The following is a 16,265-nucleotide window of genomic DNA, read 5'->3' as shown; positions in this document are numbered from 1 at the left end:
TTCATGTTTAGATCAAAACACTATAGGAGAAGATAATGCTGATATGCTTCCAGGTTATTTAAAACAGCTTTTATTTATATGTAGAGGCAACAAATAAATTCACTGAAGTAATATATATGTATGTGTATATATATATATATATACACATATATATACATATATATTTGCTGTTTCCAAAAGACAAACATCCTCAAAGAACAAAGATTTGCCATCATTGAAGAGATTCAAAAACATGTGACAGTTTCTGAAGACAGTGCTGAAAGAAGAGTTGCAAAAAGGTTTCAGGAAATTGCAGGCATTTTTAGGAAAACATGCTTATAAGAGTAAATGATTACACCTTTAAAAGAGGAGGAAGCAATCACACATTAAAATATTGGCAATGCTACTTTCTAATCACATTTTGCTTATGTTAGAGAGTTTTTCTTCTGGGGAATAATGGGTAGGCTCTGTTTTCTTTGAAGATTATATAACCTTATTTGGAGTATTTTTACTTCTACTCCTCACCCTTCATATTTTCTTAGTTTCTTTGCCCAATTTTCTTTATCTTTACTTAATTTTTCCCTTTAAAACAATAGCAAATAAGCAAATAAAAACAGATATTGTGAAAATAAAGTACTAAACTGGTAATTAAACTGATGAAAAGTCAAGGAAATTTAATCTAAATGCAGGAATTTTATTTTTGTCTTGGAAAAATAATGATTTTAACTAAAATTCTACATTATAGTGTTTATGAAACTAGAATGATTTTATTATCTACATATTATACTTAAGAACAATGAACCTGCATGAAACAGTATTGGCTATTTTGCTTTTTCAAAATGCTAGTTATTTCCATATTAATGAACCAACAAATTTCTTCTTTCCCCTTTGTTTTCCTTTTTATCACTCTTCTTTCCTTTCTTTTCCCCTTCCTTTCTCTTCCTTTCCCTTCCTTTCTCATTCTTTTCTGTTATTTCCCTCTGTTCTGCTTCTTCTTTGTCTTTTTCATTTAAACCTATCAAGGCAGGTTGGTATTGAAGTAAAGGATTTTGGGAAAAGTTGGAGAAGTGGTGTGGCATTTCATTCAGTTATTCATGCTATTCGGCCAGAACTAGTGGACTTGGAGAAAGTGAAAGGAAGACCTAATAGGGAAAATTTGGAAGAAGCTTTCACTATTGCTGAAACAGAATTAGGAATCCCAAGGCTCCTAGATCCTGAAGGTATGCTGGGCTCTTTTATCTTACCATCTTAGCATCATGCAGTTACAATCTCTAATTAAGAAAAAAATATTGGGTTGTACTACAAATACTTAATCCTTTTCTTACTGAGAAAAATGACTATAAATAAAATGAGATAACATGCAAAGGGCTTTTCAAACTTTAAAATGTTTTGCTAGTTATTAATAAAACATATTAACCATATGTTTCTAAGTATTTTAGATGACTGTTTTGGAGTTAGTCATTATAAGTAGAATCAAGTCATCAGGTCATGAGAACATTCCTTTAATAACATGTGCACTTACATTTCAACTCAATTCAACAATCATTTATTAGACCTCTATTACATTTAAGCAAATAAGATTGGCACTGAGGTTATAAAGACAAAAAAAAATGCAGCCCTTACCTTACTGGGCAGAATGGGAGGGAGTATAACAGTTAAACAGATACATGAATACAAGATAATTCAAGGAGATAAAGTGCACCAACAATTAGTGGAGAGAAAAGAACAGGGAAAACTACATACAAGAGAGCACCTGAACTGATCTTTGAAAGATGCTAAAGTTTTCAAGACATGGAGGGCATGCGAAAAGGGATGGAAGATGGAATACCAAGGTGAAAAGAAAGTGAAGTAGAGTTAAAGGGAAATGGGAAATATGATATAGTTTAGGAAAAGAAAATGGAAGCTAGATAGCAAATTACATTTTAGGAAACTTAGGTTTGATATGACAGGATTTCTGAATGGAGAGGCAGTTTGTGCTATAGGACTAGGTTTGAGAGATTTTGGCTGGATATCTACATCTGGGAATCATCTTCCTAGTGAAGATAACTTAATCCATAGAAGCTATTGGGATCACCTAAGGAGGATCTATAGAGAAAGAAGAAAAGAGAGTTTCAGATAGAATCTTAGTTGCGTATGCTTATGCTTCATTAGATGAGAACCAGATGATGAACCAGTAAATGAGATGGAAGAGTAGTCCTATGGAGAGAAAGCAATAAGGACACAAGATGCTATAGAAACCAAGGAAGCAATAAATATGCTGGAAGAAAGCTAGTCAACAATATCAAAATCATAAAAGAGATCAAAGGGAATAAAGAATAGCAAAGATAATTTAATTTAGCAGATAAATGTTGGAAACCAGGTTTCAATGGACTGAAGAGTAGGGATAGAGGAAGGAGTACATCATAGTATAGTCTATGAATGGTTGAAGTGATGGTAGGGTCAAGTGAAGTTTTTTTTAATGGTGGTAGCATCTGGACATGTTTGAATTCAGCAAGGAAGAAACCAATAATGTTGTTGTTACTGTTTAGTCATGGAGTCATGTTTTTACTTTTTGTGATCCATTTGACCATGCCATGCAAATACAGTCCATAGGGTTTTCATGACATAGATAGTGCAGCTGTTTGCCATCTCATTCTCCAGTGGATTAAGGTAAACAGATGTTAAGTAGATTACCCAAGATCAGACAATTAGTAAAGTGTCTGAAGCTGGATTGGAACTCAGGGTTTCCTGACTCCAGGCCTAGTGCTCTGTCTCCTGAACCATCTAACTTGTAATAATGACAAAATACAAGCAGAGGCAGAAGATAATTAAGAAGATTAAGTTCCTGACAAGATAAAAGGTAAAGGCATCATGGACTATTCAAGTTTTAGTCTTGAATAAAAGGAACAAATTTTTGTCAGAACCTGGTGGAAAGCAGGAGAAAATGAAGTATGGTATAGACATGTTTTGAATTATGAAATCTGGTAGAAGATGGAAATTAAGAGAAAAGGGCATTATTTTTCTTTTAAAGAAGGAGATGAGATGCTCTGCTGAGAAGGAAATGAGAATACATTATGTAGGACCTGGATAAAAGAAAAAGAGATTGTTGTACAAATTCAAGGGTATTTGAAGAAATTGTAGTGGACACTGGAAACATGTTGTGTGACTTTGCCCAGTAGTGTTCAAATAGGACAGAGCAGAAGGTTAGTGTTTAAGTGCTTCATTAATAAAAACGTAGGTCTAAAAAAAATAATAACAGAGGAGGCACATGGTGAGGCTAAGTCAAGGTTGTAATTTTGCTAAACCTAAGTGGAAATAGAAGGGGGGACTTGGGATTCAAGGATACAAAATTGTATATAACTTAACTTTTCAAATACAATGTCAAGACTATGCAGGGAAGAAAATTAAATGAAGAACAGGAGTAATAGACTGGAAGTGTGTGGAGGGACTGATAGTCTCAGTGACAGCCATAGGTTTTAAGAAGAGAGATGCAGTGAGAAAGACCTTTCATTGTACCACACTCAGGATGTAAAAAGGAGTTTAAATATATTAATATTAGAACATACCTTTATCAACATCATGAATCAATGATTGAGTTTTTAAAATGAACAAAATAAGAACAATACATGTTATGTGAAAAGGGATTTTTAAGAATTTTGTCTACTATTTTCTATCCCAGATAATTGTCTTTTAGAAATAATTATGTCACTAGGTGCTAATAAATTGAATCAAAGTGTCCTTGGGATAATTCTCCAGGTAAAGCACAAGTTTTATTTAAAATAGGACTTTACTCAAGAGATTTCTGAATTATTGATCTGTTAATAGACATAAAAGGAGAGTGGGAAATTGGGTCCTAAATGTAGAATTGTAGAGATACCTTGGGGACTTCCTAGGATAGGTAGCTATAACTTCCTCCTTCAAGGTCTAAGTCCCCAGTGACTCCTGTCTGATTGCAGGGCAAAGAATTAATTATTTGCTACTTTCCAGCTAGTGAGGTTTTTTTCCCCAGATCTCAATAGATTAATCTGGTTCAATGAGTTGCCATAATCAGGTCTTCCTTTCCCAGCTCCAGAGGATTTTGTAGAACTCAGATCTCTGTGGTTAACTTCCTAACAATGGCGTTAGGTGAAAGCATGAATGGAGAGCACTATAGGAATCTCAGACTTTTGCCTAAAAATAAAAGATTAAATGTACAACATGCCTTGCAACAATATTTCATTCAGTCCTATGGCTAAAATTGTTTTAAGTATAGCATTTTTAATCTAGCTCTGAGGTTTGCAAACAGTTTATGTTTTAATAATTAAGCAAAAGTATAAGCATAGAGAATATCAGATTCCTAATGCCCATGATTCTTAGAAATATTTAAATAGGAAATTGAACCCAAAAGTTCATTTGTGCATATTAAAATCTCAATTATTTTCCAAGTCATGCCTTTCTAAATTGTCTGAATTGGTTAAAAAACAAGCTAGCTAAATATTTTTTTTCAGCATTCAAAACCTATTGGGGGGGGTTACAATATGGGTATAGTTAGCTGATTTTAGTAAAATAAATTTGGCTTTGCCTCATATAACTTTTAATCATATTTTGTCCAAAATTGCTTAAAGCTATCATTGCCTTGAAATTGTTCCAATTGATTAATTATGGATATATGTTCTGTGTTTTTCCAGATGTGGATGTCGACAAACCAGATGAGAAGTCTATTATGACTTATGTAGCTCAATTTCTGAAATATTACCCTGACGTTCATAACACAGGCAATGATGAACAAGAAAATGATGTAGGTATTTTGCTTTAAAATCTCTCTCTCTCTCTCTCTCTCTCTCTCTCTCTCTCTCTCTCTATATATATATATATATATATATATATATATATATAAATATATATATAATATATGTGGATATATTTTATACATTTAGGCACATTATCGTTTATATACACATATTTATATACATGTGTAGATAGTAGTTTTATACTTTTTCATGTCTTATTTATGCAAATGTATCATATTTTATATATTTTATGTAAATATATGGGTTTTTTAGTCATTTTTCAGTCATATCCAACTCTTTGTGACCCCTTTTTGGAATTTTATTGGTAAAGATTTTGGAGTGGTTAGCCATTTTCTTCTCCAGCTTACTTTACAGATGAGGAAACTGAGATAATAGAGTTAAATGAATTGCCCAGGGTCCCATAGTTAGTAAGGTTCTCAAGTCATATTTGAACTCATATCTTTCTGATACCGATCCGGAGCACTACCTATCTCCCCCTATATATGTATGTACATTTTTTAGCAAAACTATCTAGTATTTGATTTCAGTTTTTAATTTCAATAAAATAGCAGTGAAATGTATTTAAATCATAACTGAATAAATAATAGAGGGTAATAAAGGAAGGTGAGGCAACTTGGCTTCAGAAAGAAAGGCCTTTTTCTTTTTTGCCCACCAAAATCTTTATTTCAGACCTAAAAATATCACATAATGAATTAATACCCACCTTTAAATTTATGAAAGAAGTTATTTTTAGATTTTGCATATTAATAAAGACAAAACTCATAGCAACAACTGTGAATTCTCCTGGTACCAATCAGTCAGATGATTTCTTTGTTTTCTTACCCATACCACATAATTGGTTCATCTACTTTTCAGATTATATATTTCCTAAAACATGTACATTAGACCACTTATTGATGATAGGGCTTAATTGAAAACTATAGCTTACTTGAATCTAACATACACTTTTTATTGGTCTTGGGTCAACTGTAACTTTATTTCTTTGGAAAATGGGCTATTTGTAATGATCAGATGGATTTATATTCAGGAAACAGCTTAGAATAATAATAATAATAATAATAATAATAATAATAATAATAATAATAATAATAATAATGTATTGTGCAGGCTTCCCACTTGCTACTGCTGTCTTGTTCATCTTGAATTCTGGATGCAACTCATTATCTGTCTGTAATATCTGTCCCAAATAAAGATACTAATGTATTGAACCAACAGGCATTGAACAATAGACATTTTTCATGCATGTAAGATTACTACTTTTATCTCTTTTGAATAATCATGAATCTCGAGTTAGCTTCTGAACTGTTCTAGGACTTGATGTAATGGATAAAATATCACCTGCAGTCAAGGAACATTTGGAAGATCTTACCAATTATAAGAAATTTTGTTTCTATTTCTATCTATTTGTATTGTTTTAGTTAGCAGACTATCTTATTTTTTAAAGCTTGTATTAGTAGTTTTAAATCATTTGAAATTTGATTTATTGTCTTCAAAATTATATAATTATTTATGTGGAATATTTTAACTTCCCTATGATTCCAAGCTTCTAAAATTCCAGTTAATAATTATATTTTACACTATGGTCAAGTCTGAAGAACAAGCAAGCAGTTTCTTGCTCATCATTGGTCTCAGGCCCAAACTAAAATCATCCTTCTCTGTTTAAAAAATCTAATTTAAAGAAGTATGTGAGTCATTTAATAAATTCTCAGTATGTCAATTATTTTTAAGTTTGCAGAAGAGGATAACAAAAGTGATCCTAGGGTTATAAGCCTGAAGGAAATGAACTGATTCAACCTGTGGAAGGAAAAACTAAAGGAAGCATGATAAATGTTTCTCAACAAGCAACATTGCAGTATTTTAATAGCTACATAACACTGGGTGGACAAATGCAATACAATAATTTTAATATAGAAAAAACCCAGTTCTAATGAAGCAGTTGGAAAAAGTTGTACAAATTATGATATCAATTCTTCAACCAGTATTTATCCATTTCTATGTGTTAGGCTCTGGGTCAAGGGTTTGAGATAAAAAGGCAAAAATAATCTAATATTTGTTCACGATGGAACTTGCATTCTATTAGCATAGACAATATGGACATCAGTAAATATATACACTTTAAATAAATAAAAATATGTATAAAATAGACCTTATATATATTTTTTTCTTTTACAAAGGTGCAAACCTTTGAGTGGGATCAGAATTATCTCATGTGGGAGATCATATTTAAACTGAAGTTTTAGAAAACCAACATTCTAAGAGAATGTTAGGAATAAGGGGTGTATTCCTGGAAACTGAGGTTGAAACCAGAATTATGTAGGGCAGGGGAAAAAGATTCAAGTTCAGAAAGCCTCCTAACTTAGTTAGGAGACGGATGAAAACTGGCAATGCGGTCCTAAACTAGTATAGTGGCTAAAGGGCTAGAGAGAAAGGACAAATAGAAGAGTTGTTTAAAGAAGGGTCAATGGTATTTGGTCATTCATATTTACAGTGAAGGAGAATTTAAAAAATCAAGGCTGATGCCAGGATCATGAACCTGGATGATGAAAGTGATGAGACATCCTTCCCAGAAATAAGGAAGTTGTAAGAGGTATAGGTTTGGGAGTAAAGACAATGAGTTATGTTTTGGACATGATACATTTGGATTTTTAATACAGCATATAAGTCAAAAGATCTGATAGGCAGTCATTGATGCAAGAATGGAGCTCAAAAAATAAACTAGGGCTAGATATACAGATTTGAATCATCTGCATAGAAAGTCATGATAATCATAGCCAGTATTCATATCAGTTTAGGATCTGAAAATTATCTATCTATCTATCTATCTATCTATCTATCTATATTCATATTTCATCTTCACAATAATCCTTGGAGGTGCTATTATGATGATCATATTACAGATGTGGAAACTGAAACTGAAAGGGCAATCTTGCCCATAGTCACAGAATTAGTAAGTGTCTAAGGCTGAATTTGAATTCAGGTAGGTTTTCCTGACTCAAGGGTCAGCATTGCTTCCACTTTGCCACCCAACTAATGAGGTCTCCCCGAGAGATAAAAGAAGGTGATCCAGGGTGAAACTTTGGCTTTTCTGCATATTTAGAATACAAAATATAAATTTTGTTCCATAAATTCAGATGTTCTCAAGTTCTGTCACTGAATCAAGGTCAATTTACCATTCTCAGGAATCATAATTTTCTTTTAACTCATAAAAAAAAACATGTGACCTACAATATTCATATCACTCAAAATTAGGGTATATGGCAAACATTTTGTTTTATGTCTGACAGGCATTTCTAAAAAAAATTTTAAGTGAAACTAGCATATTATGTTCAATTCATGTAACTGTATTTCTGCAAGGAGCTAGTTCTTTCTTGCCAGACACCTTTCAGGAAGACTTTTCCCACTGGACTTAAACCATAAATAGGTAGGGAAAACAGATTTTACTCCCTTCTGCAGAAGGTTTTAGTGGGAACAGCTGCTGACAGGAATTGACACTTTCACATCAATCAAGCTTCTTTATGGTGGTTAATGTGTGACTCTCTACTATAATGGGGTAAATGTTTATGGGAGGATTCTAGGGTTGTGATTTACATGCTCACTAAATCTGGACAGAGGGCTGAACTGCCTATCCAGTAGCCTTAAAGGAACTTGGCATGTGTAACCCCATCCCCATATCAAAGAGAAAATCAGATTCTTTTATATAGTAATTTTTTTCCTAGAAGACCATCTTTTATCAAATTGATTTTCCTTATTTTCTTCTTTTTGAATGTCTATGGTTTTTCTATCTCCAACACTAATAGTTTTTCTAGGTTAATAAATTAATCCCTTGTTAAATGGAAAGCAATCAGGTGATGCTTTGGTTAATGCATATGAGCAATAATGTAACACATAATACCTTAGACGTTTTTTTAATGGCCCCACCACCACACCCTACATCAAGCACAAACCTCTCAAATGATTCTTTACTTGGCAAGAGTAATTTAGTCATTGAAAAATTTATTTATATTTTTTTAAAAAAGGAAGATTCATTTGATTTCTTCTGGGATATTTCTAAAATTAGTATTGAGGAATTGTTACTGTGATTTTAACTCAACTTGGTTTTTTCCTTACTTTCTTCTATATATGAAATCAATGATAACATGATATCAAAGAGAAATTAAAAGTTGAAGGTTAGCATTATAGTAAAAAAAGAAGGTATAGCAGCCTCCAGTAAAAGTATAATCAAGGCAATGTAGTTGGAAGCAGACGGAAACTCCTAGTCTTATGAATATTCTAAAAAGAGAGATAGGTCTTCTATGGTAAGAGTATAGAGATCATGCCACATTTTCTAAGTTGCTGCCATTAGAGAAAAGATCTATAGCTACTTGAGCTTTCATGTAGTACATTTCTAAATAGCATTTTTATTTATTCCATACTTTTTAACCCATATCTCAAATATAACTTATTGTCTGATTTTCTAATCACAAATATTAATTTGAGTTATCTAAAAATGATACTTGTGTTAATTCCAAGAATGTAACAGAGAATTTGATAAAGAAATTTAATTCATTTGTTGTTCATGAATGATTAACAATTTTGTTTTGTGGTAAAATTTTTATGAAGAAAAAGTCTTAAAAAGATTTAGTTATCTAAATAACATTCTACATATCTAGTGATATATCTGCATATATATATATATACATAAACAGGTATATAAATTGACTAATTTTTATATTTGGCATATGAAGAATGTTAAGTTGGTCTGTTATGCCTTATCATACAACTCTAGCTAGTGTTGTAGGCTTTTTATATATAAACATATATTCTAGATATTATATATAATACATATACATATAATATATAATGAGTAAATATTCTACTACATATAGACAGATAAATGGAGATGTATATATATTTATATATATATGTATATATGTATATATATATGTATATATATATATATGTATATATATACATATATAGATTTAAAATGTAAATTGAGAGTTAGGCAGTTGGTGGCACAGTAGATAGAATGTCAGACCTGGAATAGCCATCTATATTCAGACACTTACTCGCAAGTCTCTTAATCTTGTTTTTCTTAGTTCCTCCTCTATAAAATGAGCTAGAAAAGAAAAAGGCAATCTACTCCAGGATCTTTGCCAAGAAAACTTCAAATGGGGTCACAAAGAGAACTGAGAGTAAATATGATATAAAAGAAAAACAATATTATGTATGTACTTTAAATCTGGATTTCTTAATTTTTTTTTAATGAACCTCTTTGGAAGTCTGGTGAAGCCTAAAGACTCTTCTTAGAATGTTTTTTTAAAATTTATAATTGTAAAACTTTTAAATTTCAGTCAGAGGTTAAAGATAAAAAAGATATATATATATATATGTTTATATATTATATATATATATATATATATATATACTCATATATTTTCCTACATATATATGTGTATTTATTTATTTAAAATTTATCCAGACTCCCAGGCTAAAAACCCCTTGCCAAACAATACCATTCAGACTTTCTAACACTATACTGTTTTGAACTTCAAATAATTAAATATTACATAATTAGGCAAGAATTTTATAGCAGAAAATAGTTTAACATTCCAATTAAAATTCATTCTATAATTACATTCTACTAAATTGCGGTCTAGGGTGGCTAGGTGGCACAATGGATAGAGCACCGGCCCTGGAGTCAGGAGGGCCTGAGTTCAATCCAGTCTCAGACACTTAATAATTACCTAGCTATGTGGCCTTGGGCAAGTCTTTTAACACCAATGCCTTGCAAAACAAAACAAAAGAAAAAAAGAATCGGAATGGCAATCTATTTTAAACATCCTTCTTTCTTATGATTTAGCAAAAGAACCATAAATATATCAAACAAAATGTCCTAGATTCAAAACCAAGAATTTTAGTTGCCTTAAAAGCAACAGAGCCTCAGACTGTCCACTCAGTACAATCCTATTTTCAGTCTTCAGTTTAACTTCTAAAACATTGTTTCACAGTATGTCAGTAGTAACACCTGTGAGTGTGAGATTAGTAACACCATGTACTTTTGCTTTATATTTTCTTACCCTTTACTGAAAACTCATAATCTTTAGGGATTCCCCTTTTTTTTAAATGTGCAAACAACTTGAATGAAAACTTTAGTTATCTCATTTCAAGTAAAATTCTTATATCCACGTATTTTAGTATTTTTCAGTATTTGATGGAAAAGAGATCTCCATGCAGTTACCTGCTCTGATGATGTAATTCAATGATTTCTTCTGGTCCTTTTTTATTCTTGTGATTATTCCCTATACTATGTGAATATTAATGGAACCCAGACCATGTATCACTTCTTTCCTGCTCACTTTACATAAGTAGTTACTCACTTTTCCAGTAAGACTGATAATATTTTTTCTATCAATTCAACTTACAGTTCTTCATTAATTATGCCCATGTGTCTTTCCATTGCCTTTTCAATGCCTAACAACTTTAAAACCTTAGAGAATATTACTTGGTTTTTTACATTCAGATGATTGCTAGGTGGCAAAGAGCACAGATCTCTATATAAGTATCTGCCTTCAAATACTTAAGTGACACTGACAAGTCACTTAATCCTTAAACCCTCAGTTTTCTCATATGTAAAATGAGAAGAAAATGGCAATTCACTCAAATGTTTTGCCAAGAAAAGCTCAAAAGAAGTCATAAGGTATCACAAGACTGAAAAAACAACTGAATAACAACATTCATATGATGTTACCATAATTTAGATTAAAAAATGGGCTATTTTTTCAGGTAGAAGTTTAGGGTCTTTGATAGCATGTTGCTATTTCCAAACTAGGAATATAGTCAGTTCTCCTCCTCCCATTCAATTCTGATCCAGGTTGTTATTTTTGACTTATAGTGACTATCCACTGATCAACCAATTCTATGGACTATCCAATCAACTGTATTATCTAAAAATAGGCATTCTTCTTTCACTTATTTTTTACTATATATATTGACTTTTATTAAGAAATTTCTGCAGTTGTGGAGATCTCAGGGTAATCAGCTCTACAAATTGTAGCATCTGATATATTTCCATATATAGACAGAATGCCCCCTCCATTTGACCTCTGCCTTAGATATACTGTATGACAGAGACAAGGGAGTATTTTTGGTCTTAATTGATAATAACAAAGCTGTTGAAAAATGTACCTATATTTTTTGGAGAATTAAAGTTTTTATTTTACTTTATTATTTTAAAATAAGTGTTTTCTCCTCTTTCCCCCCTCAACTAGAAAAACGGGGGGGGGATCCTGGTAAAAAATATACATGCTCTACTTTATATTACTTCCTTAAGGATATGATTTCTCTGTCATCAGATTCAGCTGAGATCAATGTATAACATGAAAACAATGTAAAGACTAACAGAATGCCTTCTGTGGGAGGTGGGGGGAGAGAAACAAGAATGGGGGGGAAATTATAAAACTCAAAATTAATAAAATCTTTCTTTAAAAAAATTATGCATGCTCAAGCAAAGCAAATTCCTACATTGTCCATGGCCAAATCTTTAATGTCAATTTTGGTGCAATGGTTAGAGCACTGAACCTGGAGGCAGGTAGAACTGAATTCACTACTGTGTGACCCTTGAAAAGTCACTTAACCTCTGTTTGCCTCAAAATTTAGCACAGTGGCATGCTGTAGGCTCTCCAAGTGCTTATTTTCTTCCCCTTTACCCTTCATCTTGAATCCATCACCTCCCTATCCTGAAGCAGGCAGCATGCTTCAGTACTGGTTCCCTGGAAGCATGATTGCTTTTTTCATTGATCAAAGTTCTTGTCTTTAAAATCTGTTTACATTTTTAATGTTTCTCTTTTATTTTAACAAATCATTCTCCTTGCTCTGCTTATTAGACTTCAATATTTGTTTTTGGTTTTGGTTTTTTTTGCAAGTCTGTGGGGTTCAGTGATTTGCCCAAGGTTACACAGCTAGGCAATTATTAAGTGAGGTCAAATTTGAACTCAGGTGCTCCTGACTCCAGGACAGGTGCTCTATCCACTCCATCACCTAGTCGCCCCTTGACTTCAACATTTGAAACATCTTCCTAGGTTTCTTTAAAACTATCATGTTAATGAAGCCTTGGTGGAGCTCTAAATTGGTGCCGACAATCTAGAAAGCAATTTTGAAGAATTTCTGAAAAATAACTAAACTATGCCTGCCCTTGGACTCAGTGATATTACTACTACTACTACTACTACTACTACTACTACTACTACTACTACTACTACTACTAGGCCTGTGAAATAAATATCAGTTATTATTATTATTCTTGATAATAGGTGAAAAATAAATTCCATTATGTGGCAATGTTATAAAATTTTTGAAAGAATGAACTTAGTCATTTTGTTTAAAAATAAGTTAAAAATTTATTATGTGAGGTTGGAACTATATAATAAAAAATAATCATTTTCTTTTTTCCAGAGGGAAGAAAAGCTGGTGCCAAGAGAAACAAAAGTTTGGATAGAACAATTTGAAAGAGATATGACAAGGGCGCAAATGGCTGAAGCAAGTTTACAAGACAAATATCAGGTAATAAATAGAGAATATTTTTAACTTCATAAAATGCCTTTTATAACTAAATTTCAAATATAACTCTGAATCTGTGCTGAATTTTCTAAATTTTGGCAAGTAAACAACTAAGGAAAGATCGTGTGTGACCCTAGGGCTTTGCACTATTTCTTGCTCTGCACAATTAAACACTGATTAAATCCTCACTAAATAGAGAATAGAAGATTTAATATTTACTCTTAAAGAGTCTTTAGTTTGGGGAACTTAATGAAGTAGATATATGCACACCCATGGGCATATAACTTGACATACATTCTTAAACATGTGAAAATGACTTCAAAAATCATTATTTAAATGAATTCGGATTCATGTACACTATACAACCTATGCTGTACCAAATACTTTCTACATCTTTTTAATTCTCCAGTGCCTAGAACTCTTTGAAAAAAAAGTTGCATGAACTCAAAACATTTATTTTTATATGGATTTTTATGGTATTTTGAAAGTTAATATTAGCTTGGAGGGAATGGAAGATAAAATTTGCAATGACTTTTTATTCACTATCACCACCCAGTGTTCATCATATGAATTTACTACCTGAAATATCCATAATAAGCTGTATGAAATTGCTGTTATTGCAGAAGACAGAATGTATGTAGTGTTTCCTGCTTAGCTTAGCAGAAAGGTCATTGGTTTCTCTGTATCCATAAATATTGATAAGATCCAAGCTCTTTTTAGCCCACTCATTTTCATTTTCATAGTAATCATACTTGGAGACATTGTTAACTAGTTGTGTAATATAGTACATTCATTACTATTTTATGATGTTTTTCAACATAGCATTTACTCATAGATGAAATTCTTGCTAATAAATTTATTTTATTTCATAGTTTGAGTGAAATTTTACACTTAAAATATATTGCTCTCATGTTTTCTAAGTTTCTCACTATATGCGATAGTATGTTAAAGTCAAATTGTTCAAGTTATATAAGCTATGAATTTTGATTTAGTTTATCTGAATTTCCAGATTTTCACTTTTACAATTTGAATATTAGCTATTTATTTTTAAATTCAGTCCAGTCATTTTACCTTACATTGATTAATTTGAACATTTTGAAAAAATTCTCAGCTTGCAAATTGCTATTTTGAATTAAGATGTCATATTGTTCATTATTTTAGCTTCATTATCACTATCATCATCACATAAGTATAAAATACTTTAAATTGAAATTTTTCTAACATTTCTTCGAGGTAGATAATCAACATCATTTGACAGATGAGAAAATGAAGCTTAGAAAGTTTTACTAGAACAGTTTTCCTAGTATGTCATAACAATAAACATTAGCATAATGGCAGGCATATAACAAATTCTTAATATATATTTATTAACTACTGTCACTGTTCCTTCATTTTCAAAGAGGATCAATAACATTAAGGGATGATGTCAGATTGACTGAATGTCAGATAATAGTACTTAATCTCAGATCTTTGAACCCTACACTCATTTTTTTATTTCATTAGTTTTACAAGGTAGTGTCATAGGGTGTATAAAGCACTTATGTACCAATTTCGAATCCTGATTCTATTATTGATTGACTTGGTGACCTTGGGCTTGATTTTTCTGACTCTCATTTCTTCATTTGTAATACAAAGATAATGACATCTGCACATGATAGTAAATGGAGACATTCATTGAAATGATATACATACATAGGGCAGCTAGGTGGTGCAGTGGATAGAGCATATTGGCCTTGAAGACAGGAGGAGAAGAGTTTGAATATTGCCTCAGACACTTGCCACTTACCTACTGTGTGAGACCTTGGGCAAGTCTCTTAATCCTGATTGCCTGGAATCATCTCCAGTCATCTTGCTTCATATCTGGCCATTGGATCCAGATGACTATGAAGGAGAAAGTGTGGCTGGTGACTTAGCACAACACCCTCTCATTCAAATCCAATTCATATGCTTGTCATGACATCACCTCCCTGATGTCATGGTCTTCTTTGAGAATGAAGGACAAACATCATTATACATACATAAGGAAATTCATAACTTACATACTATAAAGCTTTAAAGAACTTTGATACATCATCACTTACATAAAGATCACTTACTCTGTGAAATTTAGAAAACATAGAATATTATTTCATTTCTTGAAAGCCCAATTTTCAGTCAAATAATTGAACAAAATAAGTTTATTAATAATATTATGTCTAATACTAAGTTGAAAAATACTGTTTCCATATTAACAAATGTCCTACATTATATATCAGGAAAGCAGTGTATTCCAAAAGGATTCACATCATCAGGCTTTCTATGACACTGAATAGGCTAAAATGAACTGTTCAATCAATAATCCCAGATGAGGTAGTTTGAGGACCAGAGATTACTATATCAATACTAATTTGATTTTCTGTGTAAAATTCATAGAAAACTAGGGTCAGGAGTTGCTGAGAGAGTAATTCATAGATCATTAAAAGTAAGTATCAATATATTATTAAGGGAGGACTGATTCTCTTATCAGTGTAAATGATTAAAATGGTATAGTTTTCTTTATTTGATTTATTGCCCTATTGTTCCTGGTTTTTTTTCTCCTTTTAGTCCTTTAAGCACTTCAGAGTTCAGTATGAAATGAAGAGGAAACAGATTGAACTTTTAATTCAACCACTACGTAGAGATGGAAAATTGTCACTTGATCAAGCTCTGGTAAAGCAGGCCTGGGACAGAGTGTCCTCCAGAGTAAGTTTCCCTAAATTATTGAAGCTATATTTACATTTATTTGTGATATATTTTAATGTCCCTTCCATAATTTCATTAAGTTTCATAACTTGCTTTAGGAAATGGAGAAAGGAATACTTTTCTTTTTGGTGTTAGACTTTTCAATTTAAAACAGGTTTAGGTTGCAGCGACATGGTGGAGTGGATAGAGCAACCCTGGAGGCAGAAGGACCTAAATTTAAATTTGACCTCAGACACTTGATAAATACTAGCTGTATTA

The 16,265-nt window shown here is 31.9% G+C and overlaps 1 protein-coding gene across 1 annotated transcript in view; it reads left to right on the top strand.

Moving 5' to 3' along the window:
• SYNE1 (spectrin repeat containing nuclear envelope protein 1) overlaps positions 1–16,265 on the top strand; it is a 598,518-nt gene that overhangs the window by 167,133 nt on the left and 415,120 nt on the right. The window contains exons 8-11 of the mRNA XM_074187858.1: positions 1,003–1,199; positions 4,626–4,735; positions 13,182–13,289; positions 15,870–16,007. Of these exons, the coding sequence (XP_074043959.1) occupies positions 1,003–1,199; positions 4,626–4,735; positions 13,182–13,289; positions 15,870–16,007 (553 nt within the window). The remainder of the gene's footprint in view (positions 1–1,002; positions 1,200–4,625; positions 4,736–13,181; positions 13,290–15,869; positions 16,008–16,265) is intronic.

Source organism: Macrotis lagotis, chromosome 5 (assembly GCF_037893015.1).
Source record: "Macrotis lagotis isolate mMagLag1 chromosome 5, bilby.v1.9.chrom.fasta, whole genome shotgun sequence".
Classification (NCBI taxonomy): domain Eukaryota; kingdom Metazoa; phylum Chordata; class Mammalia; order Peramelemorphia; family Peramelidae; genus Macrotis; species Macrotis lagotis.
This window is presented reverse-complemented; position numbering and strand designations above follow the sequence as displayed.